Here is a 23,199-nt window from a genome sequence, read left to right on the forward strand (position 1 = left end):
AGATGACATGATACTCTACTTAAAAAATCCTAAAGACTCTACCAAAAAGCTTCTAGAAACAATAGATGCATATAGCAATGTGGCAGGCTACAAAATTAACACACAAAAATCAATGGCCTTTTTATATACCAATAATGATAGGGAGAAAATGGACATTAAGAAAACAACCCCATTCATATTAGTGCCACAGAAACTCAAATATCTTGGAGTCAACTCGACTAAAGACGTGAAGGACCTATGCAAAGAAAACTATAAAACACTGCTACAAGAAATAAGAGAGGACACACGGAAATGGAAACAAAACGAAACAAAACAAAAAAAAAAAAAAACACCCCTTGACTGCTTAAAGAACATAACTGAGCTATCTCCTGATTTCTTTTAGAATGAAATAATCTTCATAATATTGTTAGCTGATTTTGTTATAATAATTGGTTTTCTGGTTTCTATTTCCCACTACACTAATATTTCTAGAATTTATAATGATGTATAAATATTTAAGAGAAAACTTACTAAAAGTGCATAAGTGAATGAATAAATGAGTGGTTAAATATATGAATAAATGAGTGGTTAAATATATAAATAAAAGAGAGGGAGACTGCAGCGGCTTAATCTTCTAGCATTAAGATAATTATAATTTAACTTATATCTAGCCAAAAGACAGGAAGATGAGATAAATAATTAAAAAAGTGTCTGACTTTAAGGTGTAATATGAGTGAGCTAATGAAGCTCCAAATTGCTCTGTAGAATGAAAATCCATGGAGTAGATCCCATAGATTTAATCTAACCTAATAGATTTCTAGCCCATAGAAAAAGAAAAATTTCATCGCCAGCTATCTAGTCTCATTTGCATAAGTTAAAACCTTCAAAGTGTCTCTTTGATTAATTTAATCAATAGCTATTTTAGAAAGCTTGTCATTATTTCCTAATTGTCCAAATTTATTTTCTTTATTTATCCTTATGAGAACAGATTTTTCAAATGAGTTAAGTAGAATCATTACTAGCTTTAAGCATTTCTTTTGGTTACTAGTATGTCTCTTCTTTCTTTATAACTATATTTTTCTCCTTTTTACCTAGTCATTTCCATACATCTTAAGTAAAGACAACTTTTGCCTATAATTCAAGAATACATGTTATACTTAGTGTTTATACTATCACTAATTAGGTTACTTTAATTGATTACAAATATAGGTTTGAATGAAGATTCAAAATAATATTTAATATGTTAACATTAAAAAATAAAAGTAAGTAAAGGTTGTGGGAGTGATAGTACCAAAGATAGGGCATTTGCCTTGCATACACACCACCCAGGTTCAATCGCTGACACCCCATCTGGTGAGCCCCGCCAGGAATGAGCTCTGAGTGCAGAGCCAGGAATAAACCCTAAGTATAAACAGATGTGGGTCCCCCCAAAAGTAGGTATTTATCATTAATATAATTCTGGATAACAAACTCACAATCATTGCCATATTTCACAAAACATTTTACAACAAAATTAAATGAGTAATTTGTTCCTAAAATATATTAAAATCAAAATGCACATATTCAAAGACCCAACAAAAGTCATGATGTAATGTAAACATTGATGTTGTCACAGACTAGTGTAAATAAAATAAATTTCCATCAATAAATGGGAGACTGGAAATACATGATATAACAATATAATTATATATAAATTTCATAAACATGGGACAAGAATCAAAAGACTGTTCATTAAGCAGGTGGTTGCTGTGAAGGACAGAGGGTGTTGTAGGATAAAAAGAAAGAAGAGAGATAAAGCTAATAATTAAGAGTGACATACTTGGTGAAAAGAGTATGTATGTATATGCCCTCATTCTTGTAAAATTGCATATGTACATGAATAAATACATGAAAACTTACATGGCTATCTGATAACAATAGGACTACACATTTTATTTTTATTGTTACAATTAAACACTATTTTGATAATTTAAATTTTAATGTGAATATTTACCATTTAATACAGTTTACAGATATGGAAAACATTACTTTCATTATGATAAAATATTTTTATACAGACAGAGAGGAAAATAGAAGGAAACAAAATACAAACTATAGAGAGCAGAGTTAGAACACACCCGAGATTATGTACTTATACATCAGATCTCAAATAGTCCATAGTTAAGAGCATGATTATCAGCAGTTCCAATGAACCATATATAACCTACCTGCATGATAATTATATTATTTTTGAAAAAATATTTGATTATTTTAATTTGTAATTCATTTTCTAGATTCAGCTAATGTTTTTACCTAAATTTCATATTTGTGTACCCAAATGTATGATTTCCAGGGAATCTTCAAAATGTTTCTATAAACCCTCTGGTTACTTCACATATTTTGTGAAATCTTATCTTGCTGAATGAAATTCAATCGTTTGTAGGAGAGGTGAACTCCACTTTACTATCCTTCAGAATTAATCAATTTTTATTTTTAAATTCAACATAAGTTCTACAGTCAAATGATATTAGAAAAATTCAAAATATGCACACTTATCTGTGGCTATTTATAATAAATGCATGAGGGTATGTGATGGCTTAAAGGTGTGCTGCCAAGGTCATCCTTGATTGCAGAGTCTAGCAAGAAGGTAAGAAATTAAAAAAAAAACTCCCCACAAAAAAAAAGAAAGGAAGGAAGGAAGGAAGGAAGGAAGGAAGGAAGGAAGGAAGGAAGGAAGGAAGGAAGGAAGGAAGGAAGGAAGGAAGGAAAAAGAAAGAAAGAAAGAAAGAAAGAAAGAAAGAAAGAAAGAAAGAAAAGAAAGAAAGAGAAAGAAAGAAAGAAAGAAAGAAAGAAAGAAAGAAAGAAAAGAAAGAAAGAAAGAAAGAAAGAAAGAAAGAAAGAAAGAAAGAAAGAAAGAAAGAAAGAAGAGAAGAAGAAAGAAAAGAAAGAAAGGAAAGAAAGAAAGAAGAAAGAAAGAAAGAAAGAAAGAAAGAAAGAAAGAAAGAAAGAAAGAAAGTAAGAAAGGAAAGAAAGAAAGAAAGAAAGAAAGAAAGAAAGAAGAAGAAAGAAAGAAAGAAGAAAGAAAGAAAGAAAGAAAGAAAGAAAGTAAGAAAGAGAGAAGAGAAAGAAAGAAAGAAAGAAAGAAAGAAGAAAAAGAAAGAAAAGAAAGAAAGAAAGAAAGAAAGAAAGAAAGAAAGAAAGAAAGAAAGAAAGAAAGAAAGAAAGAAAGAAAGAAAGAAAGAAAGAAAGAAAGAAAGAAAGAAAGAAAGAAAGAAAGAAGAAAGAAAATGTAGGGGAAGTACAATAGGTAAAAAATCACATGGAACAGTGGCCAAGGAGATTTGTAAATGTTAATGGTGTCAGGGAAATAAAAGAGCCAGATATCCAAACCATAAATTTAGCAACACTGATGTCATGAGACCCAAACTTTAAGAACTAAACTTTAAAAGAGAGCTTTCAAGATAACATGCTGGGAGGGGGATAGAAATGGGAAGGAACCTGGAATCACTACCATATGGCAATAGTGGTGGGATTGGTACTGAAATATTGTTTGTCTAAAACTCAACTACAAATAGCATCGTAAATCACAGAAATTAAAAAAAAATAAAAATAAACACATTTGAACAATTCTGAAAATTGCATGGTAACCTTCTAAAACATATTTTATATTTGATCTTTTCCCATGGTTCTGTAATTCTTTGGAATATAAGGTTTCAGATAATCCACAATGTTTTTTTTTCTATTTAAAATAGCCCAATTCTCAGGATTAGAGTAATAATGCAGTGGAGAGGGCACTGCCTTGCACACAGCCAACCCATGTTCAATTCACATATGGTTCCCCAAGCCCAATCTGTAGTAATCCCTGAAGACAGAGTCAGTAGAAAGTTCTGAGAATTTAGTGCTGGGTGTAATCTCCTCCAAAAAAGTTCCAACTCTCTCATATAAATTTTAAAACAAAAATATAGTTTTCTGCATTTAATAAAAAAAATCATTTATATTATTTTGGTACATATAAATAGTTAAGCAATTTAAATTATCTAAATTCCAGCATTCTAATAAGCAATGAATAAATTAATCCAGGTGCAATTTCTAGGCCATTACCATTACCATATGTCTCTTTAATTATCTTTTCCCTCAGGGACCTGATATTTTTCAAGATTTCCTCTACCAAAACAAATGAATTAATAAGAATTTTTCAGTTCTTCATGAGTCAATAACATGTATAATTTACCCATCATAGGTTTACTGTTCAAGAGAAAGAAACCAGTGTGTTTCACGTGTAGTTAAAACAAATTTTTAAGAATAAATTACTTCTGATCATAGTTCAGTGTATCATTCAAGTTCTTAAAAATAATAGAAACTGTTGATGATACATGCTAAAACACAACATGTGCATTGACTGCTTCACAATCAAAGTCAGAATCAAAGATTAAACCACAGCTAAAAGTACATCTTGAATGGGCTCATGAAATTATTTCTAAAAATTAAATCAAATATCCTAAGAAAAATATTGGTGTTAATTTACAAAAATAATAGATTTGAAGTGATCTTTTAAAAATATTAACCTTAACCTTAATCCAAAGATAGCATAGACAAAAAGACATACATATGAATTCTCACAACTTGGCCATTTTACTTTCACTGATGTATGGAATAGATAAAAGCAGGCAAACTTATAAGCAGAAGATAATGAATAAGATATATTTGTCAGGTTTCGGGGGGGGGGGCAAAGCAGTAGTGCAGAGCATAAGGTGTCTGCCTTGCCCGTGCAAGGGTGGACCGCAGTTCAATCCCCCAGTGTCCCATATGGTCCCCCAAGCCAGGAGCGATTTCTGAGTGCACAGCTAGGAGTAACCCTTGAGTATCACCATAAACCAAAAAAATAAAATAAAATAAGATATATTTGTCAGGTTTTTTAACTTGTATTTATTTAACTTCTGAAAGATAGATTCTGCTTTTTTTTTTGTTCTGAAAAAAAAATCTATGTATATGCATTCTATAAAGACTAACTCAGATGATTAAAACAAAATAAATCTTTCAACAGGAGCTGATCTATGGCAAATGTAGGACAGAAATATTTTGGCCATTGTAACATTTTTCAGCACAAGAAATACTTCAAAGGCACATCTCCAAAATAAGTTATTAAAGTTCCATGCTTAAAAACTAGATTAACAAGTATAGAAACTTTAAGAGCCATACAGCATATGGCTGTTTGCTTTCTTTCCCTTTTTAATAAAAGATACAAAGGGAGTAAAAATCTCATCATGTCAAATCTTGTTCCTTTATACTTCGTTCATTTACAAAGACCTCGAACAAGAACATTGTACCAGTAATTTCAAACAATGGCTCTGTTAAAGATTTAACATCTGAGGTCAGAATGTGGTTTTCTTATTAAGCTGCCATTTCCTTTACAAAATAGACTATTCTGTACTTACTGTTGTCCTTTGAACTCTGATCATTAATAATTAAAACTAAACTGCAAAGCATATTTTGTGGTGCTAAACATAATTGCAAGTTGTAGTTATTGCTTAGTGGCTTATATAAAATGTCTACCATCCCCTGGGGAGATAAGCTTAACATCAGTCTGAATGGGGAAAATTGGCTGACCCTGGAAAGCACAGCAGATAGCTACAAATCAAGATAAAATGGTCTATTGGTCACTCACCATATTGACAGTGGGGTCCCTGAAAGCCCTCTGAACACTGGCAACTCTGTGCTTCACCTTCTCGGCACCTTCCATTAAAACAAGTTCTCACTGCTGCGACAGCTAGAAAGAGGAGGGTGGGAGAATGGAATCAAGAAAAAAAGAAACAAAATTCTCAATTTAAGCACAATGCTGACATAAAATGAGGGCATTTCTACCAAACCTTTATTAAAAATTAATGAAATTGTGTTTTCATTAAAAGATACACCCTGCACCTCAAACCTTGCATATGTGGGAGAATTCTTATCACCTTTAAAGCTTGCAGAAATGCAAAATCTCGGGCTTCACTCAAGAACTATTCAATAAGAATTACACTTAAGAAGCTACTAGATAATTTGTACATATTTAAGTTTGAATAACACTAATAAAACTTTGGTTAGGATAATTGTGTTTCAAAACTATCTGAGAAGCAAGGAAGGGGCTGGGGATATATGCAAAGGAATAAAGCACATTGATGTCTTACATGAGGCCCTGAGTTCAAACTCTAGCAATGAATGACCCTCTAGTACTACAAGGATAATGCTGATGATCCTAGCAAAACCAGACTCTTACTTAGCATGACAGTACCAAATACTGAACTGAGAGGTCTAAAATCACTGAATCCTGAGCATCAATGGCTATATTCCAAACTAATACATTAGTTAAGTAACTTAGAAATAAGATGGAAATACTTAATACTGTACTTAAAAGTACAGGCAGAAGATATATTTCACATAATAAGACAAAGACTTATAGTCATTAATTTCCAGAAATTACTTTTCATAACATGACACTGTGAGCATATATTTTCAATGAGCTTAAATTACCCAACAATAATGGCCCAATTGCACATGCCCATAAATAGTGACTTGGAAAAATCATTCAGCACTAAGCCTGCTTAACAAAGGAAGCCTGTGCCCACTTCACTAAGGTACTGCAAGGAAATCACATTGAGGAAGGAAGGAAGATGGGAACAAAACTTTCTAAGATCCAAGATAGTAAGAGAGATGAATTATAGTATATTTCTGAATTAATTGCAACACAGCAACATAGCAAAGTATTTAAAATGACTTTTTAATAAAACCATAGGGAAAGGAGTTGCTGAGAGGAGCCATCTGTCCTGACAGAAATGAACTCTAGAATGCCACCAGTTTCACAACCTGAGTGTTCTCAAACATACTCCAAAGGTTCTGGTATGCCTTCATGAGAGGTTTGTAAAAGAACTGCAGACTTCAGTTTAGAAAACAAACTGCCTCCAGAGGTCTATAAATAATCGTGACAAGCACAAGCTGAGAATTCCCATTTAGACTTAATATGGTGATTTCCCTACTGACTTTACAATCAACAATGGATTACAAATTTGATTGTATGGGAAAGGAAAAACGAGAAAAGCTGGAAGTAGAGGAGTAATTAGTCTGATTTTAAATCAATTGTCTTTCAAAATAAAGAGGCCAATTATAAAGCAGCAATTCTATATTTCTGACCTATCATTAAAAATGCCTTGCCTGGGATGAAAGCTCAGGTCAAAACTAGGGCACAAAAATTCTTACCTCAAATGCACCAGCAATATAATATGGCACCATTTCTTTTTTCAAAGGCATACTAAAAAGGGGAGAAATTTTATGTATAGAAACAAGCTCTTATCTACTAGAAATAAGAACCCATACATTTTATAATACAAGGGTACCTCCCACCTTGAACATGTGTCATGTGGAACCAATTTAGACTCCAGGTGACCTGGCAGCGACCGTCCAAATTCCCCGCAACTAAGCACCAGGAACCAAACTCCCCCTGGGAAAATCTTAATATCTCTCTAACGCCAATTTATGCCAGTTTTGATATGACATCCTGACAAAGAGGAAAAGTCAATAACTTGATCTAAGAGCAGAACGTCCTAACGATAATATGAAATCAGAAGACACGTCGCCCTTTGACCTATGCATAGACCAAGATTACCAACTACTGAAGACTGGCATTGATAGTCAAGGCTGGGGCAGAACTTAACCTGGGACCAATAAAAAAGACCCTAGCCTAGGCTTAGGCCTAGGGTCTGTACAAAAACCAAGATCTCCAATACCAGAGGTCTGACTGTAACACTGCGAAGGAACAGAACTTCTGGAATCATAATCTAAAAAACTCTATTCCAGGCTTTGCCCTAGGATCTGTGCAAAAACCGAGACCACGAATTATAAAAGTCTGATTACAACAACAGTGATGGAACAGAACCTCTAGAACTATAAAGAAAGACTATTCCTAGGCTTCATCCTGTGTAAATACCAAAATATAGAGTTAGAGAGACCTGATTATATAATCCATAACTGAGTGGAAATGTGCCTGGCACCATAAAATATCTTGGGGAGAGAAAAAGAGAGTGTACAGAGCCTGTAGTGGTTCTCATGACAGCATGTTTCAAGGGCAGAGAAACTCGAAATCTCTTAGGCCAAGGCAATTCCCTTTCTAACTTCCCCAATACTATGCTTTGCAAAAAAAAAAAAAGAAGCACAAACCTTTTTATGTAGTTGCTGATTGGGGTTTTTTGACTGTTTTTTTTTTCCCCTTTCTTTATCCTTTTTTGTTGTTTTGGGTTTTTGTTAGTTTGTTTTTGGTTTTTCGTAGTTGTTGGCTTTGGTTTTTTGTTTGTTGTTTTTTCTTTTTTTCAAGTATTTTGTTTGTTTTTATTATATTTTTTGGTTCTATTTTATGTATTTTCCTTGTTATCACTTTGTTGTTTTTTGCTTGTTATTGATTTTTTTGTATTGTTAATCTTTTTCTTTGTTTTTCCCTACCCTCTTATAAATTGATACTTATGACACCTAAAAGGACTCCTCCTAGTTGGTTTTTTCTCTTCTTTTTTTCCTTTTTATTTTTCTATATCTCCAGCAGAACTACATTGTTTGAATCATCTTGTTCAGCCTCATAAACTGAGGGGGGGAAAACGAATAGTACCAGGTCCAGACACTCACATGAACGTTTAGTGGAAATAAAAAATGGTCAGGGGGCCGGCACTAGAGGTAAGATAAGGTGCCTTGCCAGCACTTGCCTAGGACGGACAGCGATTCGATCTCCCGGCATCCCATATGGTCCCCAAGCTGGGAGCGATTTCTGAGCGCATAGCCAGGAGTAACCCCTGAGCGTCACCGGGTGTGGCCCCAAAACCAATAAATTAATTAATTAATTAAAAATAAAAAATGGTCAGACCTGAACATCAAACCCAAAGTCAACAACAATAGAATCTATACCTAATCCACAGCAAGCTGTATAAGTGGGGAGCAGTTATACGAGTATTCTGGGGGACAATAAAGGGAGATATGGAATGTGTGCTGGGAACAGGAATGGAGGGAGAACATCACTGGTGGTGGGAATGCCCCTGATTCATTGTCACTATGTGTGCCTTAAATATTACTGTGAAAGATTAGTAATTCACTTTGGCCACAATAAAAATAAAAAAATTATTTATAAAATATTGTAAAAAAAGAAATGCTTAACAGAAAGGCTTTCTGTGCAATTTTATATGTTAAACATGCCTATCCAATGAAATGCTCTAAAAGCATGGTGACTCTAAAGATGCCCAAAACTTAACAGGCATTATATGTCTGCAGCCCCCAAATAAGCTAAAAAATTACTAGTGACAGAATATGAGACAGGAAGAAATATAACTCACAGTGTAGGCAGCCAGGTTCCTCAGCCCACTGCCTCCAACCAGGGCAGCACTTATAGAGAATCTGCTGCTCCATGCTGTATGCCTGTCTGTAGACAGTGTAGTACCTAGTCCTATGAAACACAGAAATATTGATCAATTGTTTTCCCTTAATAAAAATATGTCATTTTTATCCCAACAGAAATTTCTCCCTCCCACTCAAATCCTGCCATGTATGTACATATACTCATGTATACATTCATACTCATCATACATATTTACACACTTCTTACTACAAATACAATCAAGATGATATAAATGGTATAGTTTAATAAAAGGTAAACTACCTCCATTAATTTCCTATGGAACTATAGTTCCATAGGAACTACCTTAAGGGTTACTCTACTATTAAGAATCAATACCCCAAGTATAAAGAGAATAATACAATAGTAAAGATACATGCTTTTTTCAACTTGCCTTTTACTAGCCCTATTTGAACCTATATTTGCAACAATAGTAATATCACCCATAAGGAGTGACAATTGTTGTTGATAAGGATGAAAAATCATAACACAAAGGTTTATAGTCTTAGAGAAGAACAGTATACAAACAACTACAGATCATAATTATAAAGACAATTACTGTAAAAATGGCCAAAGAACATATTAAGAAGTAATTAAAGGTTGTACACACTACATTATAGTGATAAATGCTCATTGAATATAAGTATCAAATATTTGGCATTAAGTTCATTTTTTGTTTTATCAAATTAAAATTATATAATTCTTTCTCCTGAAAGTTTTCTCTCTTTTTCAAATTCCCTTCATCATTAAAGTCAATGTTGTTTTACTTTCTCCAACTTTCTTTTCTCTGCCATATCAATGTATGCTAATATAGTTCTCTCTAAACAACTAAATTCTAAAATACTAAAGTCATGGTGCTTAAATAAAGATATTAAACTACTTAAGAATTACATACATTCAAGGAAAAAAAACTACTAAAGTTTTACTAAATTCAGCCAACCAATATTCCTCCTTCTGCCAGATTTTTGATTTTCAACTTTCAATAGTCTCTTCTGTCCTCTGATTAAAATTAGTGACAACTCATACACAAATGAGGTCCAAAATTAGGATACTGACACTGAAGAAAACTGTATAATTCTGAAAATCCATCATGGTAAGAACTTGCATTTGGTTATTCAGTTAAATAATTATTTTCTAAAATCCATGGGATAAATATAAAGTGTAGAGGGCTCTTGGTTTAGAATTACTTTAACCAGAAGAAAATAACAAATAATTGTCTTACCTTCTTTTATAACTCACACACCATCTTGGGTCTAAGCAACCAGGTTTCCAAAACTTCACAGTATCTGTAAATGCCTGCACACAAGGGTATGGATGTCGCACCACATTTAGTTGTTGTTGTTCACAAACATTTGGCCTTAAAGCAAAAAAAAGAAAAATGCAAAAAAAAAAAAAAATCGTTTTATACTTGAGTCAAGTTTGCCCTTAAATTTTTCACAATAGATTTGTGGTGATTTTGAGGAATGAAGAATGAGTTACTCATCCAAATCAACAGTTTTATACTTTAAAATACTAATTTTAAGAGTAAAGTTGGCCAACTTTGACTTTTCATGTAAAGTCATACATCATAAATCTACCCTCTGTGGTCACACTTTGATGTTACTGCCAATAGTAAAATCATAAGTTTGCTTAATTATCATACTCATAATCTACTAACAATAGAAATTACTTCTGATCAGGAGCTTCCTTTTGGTCTCATGAATAATTCTTTAAGATAGCCAGTGAGACAATACTGTAATAATAAATTGATAAGATGTTTAATAGTACATACCACATAAAATTAGTTATATCACTATAGCCTGAAGCCCTTTCTGTGATTCCTTCTTTCCATGGCTGTGACTAAATATCATCACCTGATCTCACTTACAGCACAGTTCTCACTTCCAGATATATTTCTGAAAGGTGATAGTTTGGACTGTTAAGTTCACCTGAGCTGAGTGAAGTTTACATTGAACTTTATTTATGAGTCTTCATAGCACATATTATTACCTCAGATAAGTATCTAAATTAAATAATTGTGAAAACTACTCATAAGGTTAGGCAATGATTTTTAACAAGAAATAATAACTGAGCTGTGACATGAAGAAAACTTTAGTGTTTAAATTTTTTACACTAGACATTTGTGAGATATAAGAAAAAGAAGAAATAATATGGTAAAAAAATAATATATCCCAGAGATAATAGAAACAAGTTTTTAGCAGTTCTAGCAGTTCCAGGGTGGAAAGCTCGCTACAACAAATGATGAGAGCAGTTAGGATATAAAACAGTTTTCTCAGATGGTACTAGTTAGAACTGATCACTGTGGACAAGAAATCAGTGCAGAAAGAGGGAGAAAGTGACAAGCAAGGCACCCCTCCATTAACAATAGTGCAAGCCACAATGTCAAAAAGAAAAGAGAGAGATGGAGAAAGAGAGAGAGAGAGAGAGAGCGAGAGAGAGAGAAATTACCTTTCCTAGAGACAGGGTGAGGGTGTGTATAGTAGGAAGGAAACCAGAGACATCAGTGTTCATTGATAAAGGTTAGTGTAATTTGTATGACTAAAATCCAAAACTGAATAATTTTATAACCACGGTGCTGAAATAAAGCAATTATTAAAGAATGAAGATGGTAGCTCTGAAGACACAAGTACCAACCACCTGCTTAGCATCTCAAATAAGAACTTTAGAGAAGAAATATGGAGGATGTTCAAAGAGCTCAAAGAAAGCATGAAATGAACTGAAAGACTCAAGAAGATATGAAAGTAGAAATGAGAAAACTCCAAACTAAAATATCAGAGCTGAAAAATTTGGTAGATGAAATGAAAAACTCACTGGACGTCCTCACTAGCAGAGTGATAGCAGCTGAGGACAGAATTAGTGAGCTGGAGGATGAGATGCATTACAATACCATACAACAGAAGAGGTTGGAAAAGAGCCTGAAAATAAACTATCAGACAATAAAAATATTTCCAAAGAATGTAAATGGATGATAATAAAACTCTGGGATAAAGTCAATAGAAATAACATAAGACTCATTGGAGTCCCAGAAGCCCAAGAAAGAAAATCCCCACTAAGGGTCCAGAGAGATAGCACAAGTATGGCATTTGCCTTGCACGCAGCCTATCCAGGGCAAACAGTGGTTCAAATACCTGCCTGGAGCGATTTCTGAGTGCAGAGCTAGGAGTAATCCCTGAGCACCACCAGGTGTGACCCAAAAACAAACAAAAAGTCTCCACAAAAACTCAACAGTTAACATCACTGCAGAGAAGTTTCCAGAGCTTAAGAGTGCACACGACTACGTCCTGGATTCTCATGGTGTACAGTTAAAAGAGATCCAAAGAGAAGCAGCCAAAACATATCTTAGTTATAATGATGAATACTACAAAAAAGGGTAGAATACTGAAGAAAGCATGATAAAAAGGGGGGTTGAAGAGTAATAGCACAGTGGTAGGGTGTTTGCCTTGCAGGCAGATGACCTGGTTCTATCCCTGGCATTTGATATGGTCCCCTGCCAGGAGTGATTTCTGAATGCAGAGACAGAAATAACTCCTGGGTCCCACTTGGTGTGCCCTCCCCCAAAAAGGGGGGGGGAGGAATTACATCTAAAAGTTTCCTTAAGAATTAAAGCAGATATATCACAAGAAACCCTCATAGCCCAAAGACAGTGGTGGGATATAGTGAAAATAATCAAGTAAATGAATGCTTCACCAAGAATATTTCACTCAGCCAGACTTACATTCAGGTTTGAAGGAAGTATACACAGCCTCACAGATAAACAACAGTTCAAAAACTTTACAGACTCAAAACCAACCTTAAAAGAATAACTGAAGGATCTACTTTCAGGCAAGGCAGACCTAATAAACACATTAAACTCCTACAAAAAATGATGACACTAAATCCCATCACAATTAACTCTGCCAACATCAGGGATTAAATGTACCAGTTAAAAGCGATAGGGTGTCAAAATGGATGAAAATCTTTACTTTGTGGGCATTGGTAGTGAGAATGTTGCACTGGTGAAGGGGGGGGTATTCTGTGTATGACTGAAACCCAACTACGAACATGCTTGTCATCATGGTGCTTAAATAAAGATTTATATACATACATACATTTATATACATACAAAAAAGAAAATATAAGTATATTTTATATAATTAAAAGTTTTGTGAACCTTCAAAAAAAGAAAATTTTTAATTCAACATTTTGCTGCCTTTAAGATACACATCTTAATAGTCAGAGCAGATTCAAAGATTGTAGAACAATCATTCAAGCCAATAACTGCCTTAAAAGGCTCAGGTGGCTATACTAATATCAGATGGCATAACTATTTTTTTTGGTTTTTCGGGCCACACCCGTTTGATGCTCAGGGGTTACTCCTGGCTAAGTGCTCAGAAATTGCCCCTGGCTTGGGGGAACCATATGATATGCCGGGTGATTGAACTGCGGTCCTTCCTTCGCTAGCGCTTGCAAGGCAGACACCTTACCTTTAGCGCCACTTCACCGGCCCCAGATGGCATAACTTTAATCTTAAAAATTTTATAAAAGACAGAGATGGACATTTCGTACTATTCAAGTAATGTGTTCACCAAGAAGCAATCACACTTTAAACATATATACACCCATTGATGAGCCAGCAACATACTTAAAACAACTACTGATAAACTTGAAGAATAACAATAGCAGCACAATAGTAATGGGTGACTTCAACACTGCCTTGTGACCCCTTGACAAGTCAACCAGGTTAAAACTGAACAAAGATATACTGGGTATAATGAAAAATAGAAGAGAGTGGATCAGTTTTATATATATATATATATATATATATATATAGAGAGAGAGAGAGAGAGAGAGAGAGAGAGAGAGAGAGAGAGAGGGAAAGAGAGAGAGAGAGATCTTCATCCCCAGAAAATGCTATACACATTTTTTCCTATGTACATGGTACATTCTCCAAGATAGACAACATGCTGCTCCCTAAAAAATGACCCCGATAAAATTGAGGACAAAAATTGTTCCTGCTATCTTCTTAGATCAGTGGTCCATGGGCCACATATTGTATTTGTTTCTGTTTTGTTTCTTCAAAATAGATAGATAGATAGATAGATAGATAGATGATAGATAGATAGATAGATAGATAGATAGATAGATAGATAGATAGATAGATAGATAGATAGATAGATAGATGGATAGAAATTTGTTCATAGTTTTTGTTTTTACTATAGTCTGGTCCTCCAATGGTCTGAGAAACAGTGAAGTGGCTCCCTGTTTAAAAAGTTTGAGGACCACTGTCTTATATGATGATTCACTGAAAATAGAGATGCATTATAAGCAGAGATGGAGAAATAACAACTTTAAAACTTGAAAAATAAACTGGAGGAGCCGGCGAGGTGGCAGTAAGGTGTCTGCCTTGCAAGAACTAGCCAAGGAAGGACCGCGGTTCCATCCCCCAGTGATCCCCTGGCGTCCCATATGGTCCCCCCAAGCCAGGGGCAATTTCTGAGCGCTTAGCCAGGAGTAACCCCTGAGCATTTTCGGGTGTGGCCCGAAAAACCAAAAAAAAAAAAAAAAAGAAAAGAAAAGAAAAGAAAGAAAATTAAACTGGAAAGCTCGCTACTGAACAACCAGTGTATTAGAATGGAAATCAAAGAGAAAAATCAAACGATTCCTGAAAACAAATAAAATGAAGACATGAATTATCATAATTTGTGGGACACAGCAATAGAAATATGAAAAGAGAACTTTATAACTTTTTAAGCATTTATAAGAAAGAAAGAAGAGGAAGGAAGGAAGGAAGGAAGGAAGGAAGGAAGGAAGGAAGGAAGGAAGGAAGGAACGAACGAACGAACGAACGAACGAACGAACGAACGAAAGAAGGAAAGACCTATAAAAATAATTTAATAGCACAGCTTACAAAGTTGGAAAATAGGAACAAAATGAGATGAAAGTAGGCAGGTGTAAGGAAATAATAAAACAGAGCAGAAATTAATGAACTGTGGTGAAGGGGGTGTTCTTTACATGACTGTAATCATACAACTATAATCATATTTGTAATCACGGTGTTTAAATAAAAATAATTAAAAAAAAGAACCATGGAGCTCGAAATTTGAACGTCTTTGTGCTAATTCAGAAAGATTGGAGAAACACAAATGTGAACTTAGTTTACAGCACAAGTGGTCTGCTTTGAAAGACCTGGAGAAGGAAGATATGTTGATTTTTAACACCTGGAATAGTATTCCTGACTCATGTAATCAAATAATAAAACTAGCATTTGCTGTTCTTTCCTTGTTAGGGTCTACATATTTTTGCGAACAATCATTTTCAAGCATGAATCTTATCAAGAGTAAATTGAGAAATCGTCTCATCGATGAGAACCTGGAATCATGCCTAAAATTAAAAACAACAACATACTAACCTGTCTTACTCAAACTATCCAAGGATATGCAGGGCCATTGTTCACATTAGTGTTTGTGACTTTATCAGTCATTGTCAGGATGTAATTTTCTCTACATTGTAAGGCAAATTTTATGGAATTTAACGTTATCAATAAATAATATAGTTCTAAAGTTTTTGTTTTATTATGTGTTATTTGTATCCTCCAACCTATGTAGATACTTGCATGCAGAATATTCTCAATAAAAACTTATTGAAACTAAAAAAAAAAAAAAGAACTAAATTAAAGAATGGGACCAAAGTGATAGTCTAGTGGGTCACCTAGTTGAATAAAAAAAAAAAAAAAAAAAAAGAAATTAATAAAATGTACACTCAAAAAATTCAAAAGATCAATGCAAGCAAAAGTGTGTTCTTTGAAAAAAACAAGATTGATAAACCATTAGCAAGACTGACAAAGAAACATAAGAAACAGAAGCAGAGATGAAAAGGGGGATATCACTGCAGATACTACAGAAATTCAATGTGTATTCAAAGATCATATTGAGAATCTTTATACCACAAAACAAGAGAAACTGGAAGAACTGAATAAATTTGGATTTCCACAATCTTCCAAGGTTGAAACAAGATGATCTGGCATACTTGAACAGCTATATCACTATAGAGGAAATTGGAAAATAAAATTGGGCAATAAAAAGGCTTTCCAAAAGGAAAAGCCCAGGTTCAGATTGATTCACTAATTAAATTCTTTCAAACCTTTAAAGAGGACCTACTGCCATGCTCTTTAAACTTTTCCAGAAACAGAAACATTCCTAAATAATTTTTAGGAGCTAACATCACTCTGATACTAAAAACAAAGATACCACAAAAAATAGAATTATAGGCCCATATCCTTGATGAACACATATACAGAGAGCCTCAACAAAATACTAACAAATAGAATCCAACAACTCCTCAAGAAGCTTATACACCATGACCAATTAGGATTCATTCTAGAAATGCAAGGATGGTTTAACATATGCAAGTCAGTCAATACCATATTCCATATCAAAAAAAGAAAAAAACAAAAACCATATGATTATATTAATAGAAACTGAGAAAGTACTTGACAAGGTTCAGTACCCATTCATAATAAAAAAACTCTCAATAAGATGAGAATCGAATGGAGTGGTATATTATTTGAAATAGAAACTAACATATTTTGCACTCTCAACATTAAGATTTGGTGGAATAATTTTTCCTTAATATTGTCAAATGCATTTATCACACATCCATTACAAACATTATACTCAATGGGGAAAAACTAAAAGCCTTTCCACAAAGATGGGGCACAAGGTAAGATTGCCCTCTCTCACCACTTCTATTCAATATAGCACATATTAAAAATATGTTTCATAGCAATTAGGCAAGAAAAAGACATAAAGGGCATCCACATATGAAAAGAACAATTGAAGCTCTCATTTTTTGCAGATGACATGATACTGTATCTAGAAATTCCTAAAGACTTCATAAAAAAAGCTTCTAGAAGCATTTACTGTTAATAGTCTTATTGAGATAGATCATTTTACTTTGTGTGAGTTGATACCTCATTGTCACTTTTATTTTCATTCCCCTGAAAACTATTTTATATGTCTATTTGTTATCTTTATGTCATCTTTTTCTGGCGTAGGATGTGAAAATATTTTGTCCTTTTTAGTGAACTGTCTTTTAATTTAGACTTCAGGAGCTATTTAAATTGATATATTCCCATTTGTTTATTTCTGCTTTACTTTTCTATATAAGTGGTGTTGTATCATTAAATACTCCTTTGAGTTCAAGATCTCACAGAATCTTTCCTATGGATTTTAATAGAGAGATACAAAAATTAAATTAGGATTTTCCATATATATAAAGCAGAATTATAGTAGCTATATGTTAAAAATTTTTTAGCTAATCATACCTTACAATTGAAGAAGGCAACCTCTATAAGTTTATAGGGCAAGATAAAAATACTTAAAACTTTCACCATAAATTTTAGTAGAAAGTTTAGTCTCATATTGTGTAGATATAAGCATTTCTTTATGCCAGGAATATAATTAGGATTAAACTATAAAGTAAGAATGAAGACAACCAAGTTTTATAAAAACTTGAAATTTTGCATTACTATGTGGTTCTTTAGACATAATTAAAGTATAAAATATAAATCTTAAGTTCAGGAAGTTAGTATGAAGTGCAAGATGCTGCCTTGATACCATATGTGGCCCACACAAGCACCACCAGGATGTATTCTTGTTTAGTGAACAAGAATATGTCTGAAGATCACAGAGTATACCCCCAAAAATAAATAATTTTTTAAATAAATATAAACTTTGATTAGTAGTATACCTCAATATTTATATTTACAGATAAAAATATGTTATTTTTATCAAACATACATAATTACTAAATTATTTGGTGCCTTCACAGAGCCATTTTAATTTACAGACAAAAGATCTCATATTAATTAAATGTTCCTAAAGTCCCCAGGAATATAGAAAATACTCAATTTTATTTTGGTTAAATTCTAGTCTGACAAGTATGATATTTTTACTTTTATATAAACAAGAATATTTTCTAAGTTATGATATTAAATATGATACATCCATAAACTTTATTTTACTTGTGCTAAATAGGCATATAAGATTGTAAAACTACGCACAATTTCAAGAAACTGAGGCACAAAGAGACGCAGCAGGGTCATCTTTGTGACTCAGAAAGGCTATTTTCTCAGCCAGGTGAGTGCACCCTTTGAAGAATGCATTGCTTCTTAGCTATAGACTTCTTCCAGTTAATAAGCCATAAAATGCTACATAATAAACACCAGCAGACTGAAAAAGATCACAATGAGAAAGCAAAACAGAATCCCACCACACTTAGCAAGTGAAGAGGGTAGTTCTAAAGACCCAACTAGTTACATAAATTCACTGATAAGGATTTTAGAGAAGAAATGCTGAGGGTGTTTCAGGAACTCAGAGAAACCATGGAACAGACAGACAATAAGTCGCTGAGAATATGAGAGCAGAAATTAGAAAATTTCAGAGTAATGGCGCAGCATTGGGGCATTTGCCTTGCATGTGCTGACCCAGGACGAACCGCGATTCTATACCCTGGCGTCCCATATGGTCCCCCAAGCCAGGAGCGATTTCTGAGCGCAAGCCAGGAGTAGCCCCTGAGTATCACAAGGTGTGGCCCTAAATCCAAAAATGAAATTATAGAACCAAAATACTGGTAGGCAAAGTAAAAAACTCACTGGAAGGCTTCACCAGGAGAGTAACAGCGGCTGAGGACATAAACAGTGAATTAGAAGATGAACAGCATAAAAATTCTGACAAGTGCAGAATATGTGAAAACTTTCAAATAAATGATAAATGACTAGAGAACTTTGGGGTGAATTCAAAAGAAACAACATAACACTATCTTTATCCCAGACAGCCAGGAAAACAAGTAATATGAAGAAGCAAAAGTCAGATATCATAGCTGAGTTCTGAGAAGTGGAGAGCATATATATCTACATACTACACATTGAAAAGGTACAAGCTGAAGGAGGTCTAAATAAAAATACTCCAAGTTACATCCTAATCAGAACAATGAAACAACTGATAAGACAGAATAATGAATACTTCCTTTCTGAAAGTAGAACAAAACAAGTAAATCACATATAAATACAAAAGATTTACAGAATGCAACCCATCAAACCCAAAGACAGTGGTGGAGTATATTGATAAAACTCAAAAATTCATAGAGTATAATTTATCCAGTCTTCTCTCATTCAGATTTGAAGGAATAATGCACAACTACATGGACAAACAACAGCTCAGGAACTTCTTCATAGACTAAAAAGTAGCATTAAAAGGGAGCCAGAGTGATAGCACATCAGAATGCTTTTGCCTTGTATGTGGCTGACCCAGGAGAGACCTGGATTCAATACCTAGCATTCCATATGGTACTCTGAGCCTGCCAGGAGTGATTCCTGAGTGCATAGCCAGAAATAACCTCTGAGAATGGCCAGGTGTGCTTCCCACCCCCCAACAAAAACAAAATTGCATTAAAAAAACCTGAAGGGAGCCAAAGAACAGAACAATCATATCAAGGAAATGTAACTAGTAAATCAAAAATACCCCCCCCCAAATGCCAAGCTGAGATGAATTTACTAGTGAATTCTTTCAAATCCTTAAGGAATAAGTAAGACCAATCCTTTTCAGGATCATCCAGGAAATGAGGAAACAGAAACACTCCGAAATAACTTCTATGAAGTAAACATCACCCTGATACCAGAGCAGATAGAGAAACCACACAATAAGACAATATACCTGCAACCTTGGTGAATACAGATGCAAAGATCCTTAACAAAATACTAGTAAATCCAAAGAAACATCTAAAAGATCATACACCATAAAAATGTATGTGTTGTTTGGTTGCTGATTTTTTTAGTTGTTTTTGGTTTTGTCATTACTTGTTTGGGTTTTTTTTTTCTTATTCTTTTTCTTTCTTCTTTCAAATCTATATTTATAGCTTCTAGATGGGCTCCTCCCAGCTTTTATTTTTCTCCAACAGAACCACAGAACTTAAATCATCTTGTTCTGCCTCACAAACTGAGGGAAAAAGAAAGTGTATGGTATCAGAAGCAAACAATCACATGAACATTGAATAGAAATAAAAATTGATCAGACCTAAACACCAAACCCAAGATCAATGACAACACAATCAAGATAAACCAATCTACAACAAGCTAAACACAGAGGGGACCAGTTACACTGGCAGTCCAAAGGGCAGGGAGGTGTTATGTCATAATGCTGAAAACAGTTGGAGGGAGTGGCCCTAGTTCACTGTCACTATGAACTTTAAATATAACTGTGAAAGACTTGAAATTCACAGTGGTCACAATAAAAAATATTTTTTAAAAAATGTAAGAATCATCTGGGGATGAAAGGATGGTTTAACATATGCCAGTCAACATAATAAACCAGATATATAATTTTAAAGTATATGATCATATTAATACATAGAAAGCATTTGACAAGATCTAGTACCCAATAATGAAAAAACTCTCAAGTAGATGGGAATTGAAGGAACTTTTATCAACCTAGTCAAAGTTATTTACCACAAGCCCACAGCAAATACCCTACTCAAAAAAGAAATATCAAATGCCTTGTCTCTAAGATCTGTCACAAGACAAGGTTGTTCCTTGTCACCATTTCTATTCACTACTATAGTACTAGAAGAAGGTGTCATTGCAATTAGACAAGAAAAGGATATTAGGAGCATTGGAATAGAAAAGGAAGAAGTCAAACTCACTATCTACAGATAACATACTGTATTTAAAAATAACTTCTAGAAACAACATATTTGTACAGTAAAGTGTCAAGCTACAAAATTAATAGGCTAAAGCCATGGCTTTTTTAAGTACACATAGTGAAGAAGTATTGAAACATTTCCATTTACAATCGTGCTCAAAAAATCAAGTATTTTGGAATCACCTTAACAAAAGAGGTGAGAGGCTCTGCAGAGAAAACTATAAAACACCACTTCAAGAAATAAAAGAGAATAACCATTTAAAATAAAATTTCAAAATAATCTGCTCATGGGTTAGGAGAATTAACATCTTTAAAATGGCAATACTTTTCCACAGCATTGTACATCATTAGTGTTCTTTCTCTAAGTATTTCCATGAAATTTTGCAAAGAAATTTACCAAGCATCACTGAAATTCATATGTGAAAATAAACCTCCATGGATAGCTTAAAAATCCTTGGGAAAAAGATGACAGACATAATTTCCCCCAACTTCAAACTGTACTATAAAGCAGTAGTCATTAAAACAGCCTGATATTGTTATAAAAACATACCTTCAGGGGCTAGAGTGGTGGCACAATTGGTAGGGCGTTTGCCTCACACACACTAACTTAGGACAGACTGCAGTTCAATCCCCAGGGTCCCATATGGTCTCTCAAGCCAGGAGCAATTTCTGAATGCATAGCCAGGAGTAACCACTGATCGTCACCGGGTATGGCCCAAAAACCAATAAATAAATAAATAAATAAATAAATAAATAAATAAATAAATAAATAAATAAAAAGACATACCTTCAGATAAGTAAAATATACTTGAATATTCTAAGATTGCCACGTAGATACCTAATCACTTAATCTTTGATAAAGAAACAAGAAATAGGAAGCAGAACATAGAAATTCTTTTCAACAAGTGGTGGTGTAAAAATTTGTCAGCTACATGTAAAAAAATTTTCCAATAAGTTATATTGGAAAAAATGGTCAGCTACATTAAAAAAAAAGCTACATGAATTCAGATCTCTCCTTAAAGCCATGCACAAAAAAATCAAATCAAATTGGATTAATACTGAATCTTAATATCAGACCTGAAGCCAAAAAGTGCATAGAGGAAAATGTAGATAGACATAGTCTCCATGACTTTGAAGTCAATTACAAAGATGAAGCACCTCTAACCAAGCAAATGGGAGCAAAAATAAACAAATGGGACTACATTAAACTAAGAGGCTTCTGCAGTTATAGGAAATGGTAACAAAGATACAGGTTATCATGGAGTAGGGATTGGGAAAAACTAATCACCCAATACCAATCAGGTAAGGTTTAATATCTCAGATATATAAAGCAGTGGTTGAACTTAACAAGAAAAAAATCCAACCCTACTATAAAATGGGAAGAAGAAATAAATCTTTCTGAAAGAAGAAATATAAATGGCCAAAGGCACAAGAAAAAATGCTTCATAGCAGTAATTATCAGGGGATATAACTCAAAACAACAATAAGAAATTTCACACCACAAAGACTGGTATATGTATTAGTATATATAATTAATTAATTATATATTAAATATATATAAACAAGAACATCAAGAGCTGGCACAGATACAAAAGAAAGGGACTTTCATTCAATACTATCAACTGATCCAGTTTTTTTGGAAAACAATATGGTCATTTCTCAGAAAACCAAAAATTGATCTCTAATATAACCCAGCAATACTGTCCCTTGAATTACCCTTTATGAACCCAAAAATGTAATGTAGAAAAGCACTCTACATTCCTCTGTTCATTGCAGAATTATTTACAAAAGCCAGAATCTGGAAGCAATCTAAATGTCAGGTTAGATGAGTGGATAAAGAAACCATGATACATCTACACAATAAAATACAATGCAGTTGTTAGGAAAAATAAATTTATGTCATTTTCTTATAAATATGTGGATATAGAGAGTATTATGGTGAGCAAGATGAGTCAGAGTGTGAAGGATAGACATACATTTATTTGTGAAATAAATATTAGTATGATAATAAAATCCAAAGGTAATATAAAAGAGATCCCAGCAAACTGGTCCTAGCTAGAAATCTTGACACAAAGAGAAGATAGTGAAGTTATGAGAGATGAGGCCCCTATAGCAAATGATCACTGGAAATGAAATAATCACTTTGGACAAGAACTGGGAGCT

The 23,199-nt window shown here is 33.7% G+C and overlaps 1 protein-coding gene across 1 annotated transcript in view; it reads right to left on the minus strand.

The window, feature by feature from the left end:
* The window catches only part of LOC126011774 (EGF-like and EMI domain-containing protein 1), a 278,853-nt gene that overhangs the window by 149,130 nt on the left and 106,524 nt on the right, over window positions 1–23,199 (minus strand). Inside the window, exons 3-5 of the mRNA XM_049775573.1 lie at window positions 10,584–10,718; window positions 9,303–9,412; window positions 5,624–5,725 (exon numbers count right to left, since the gene is read on the minus strand). Of these exons, the coding sequence (XP_049631530.1) occupies window positions 5,624–5,725; window positions 9,303–9,412; window positions 10,584–10,718 (347 nt within the window). The remainder of the gene's footprint in view (window positions 1–5,623; window positions 5,726–9,302; window positions 9,413–10,583; window positions 10,719–23,199) is intronic.

The sequence above is a fragment of the Suncus etruscus genome, chromosome 6 (assembly GCF_024139225.1).
Source record: "Suncus etruscus isolate mSunEtr1 chromosome 6, mSunEtr1.pri.cur, whole genome shotgun sequence".
NCBI classification, from domain to species: domain Eukaryota; kingdom Metazoa; phylum Chordata; class Mammalia; order Eulipotyphla; family Soricidae; genus Suncus; species Suncus etruscus.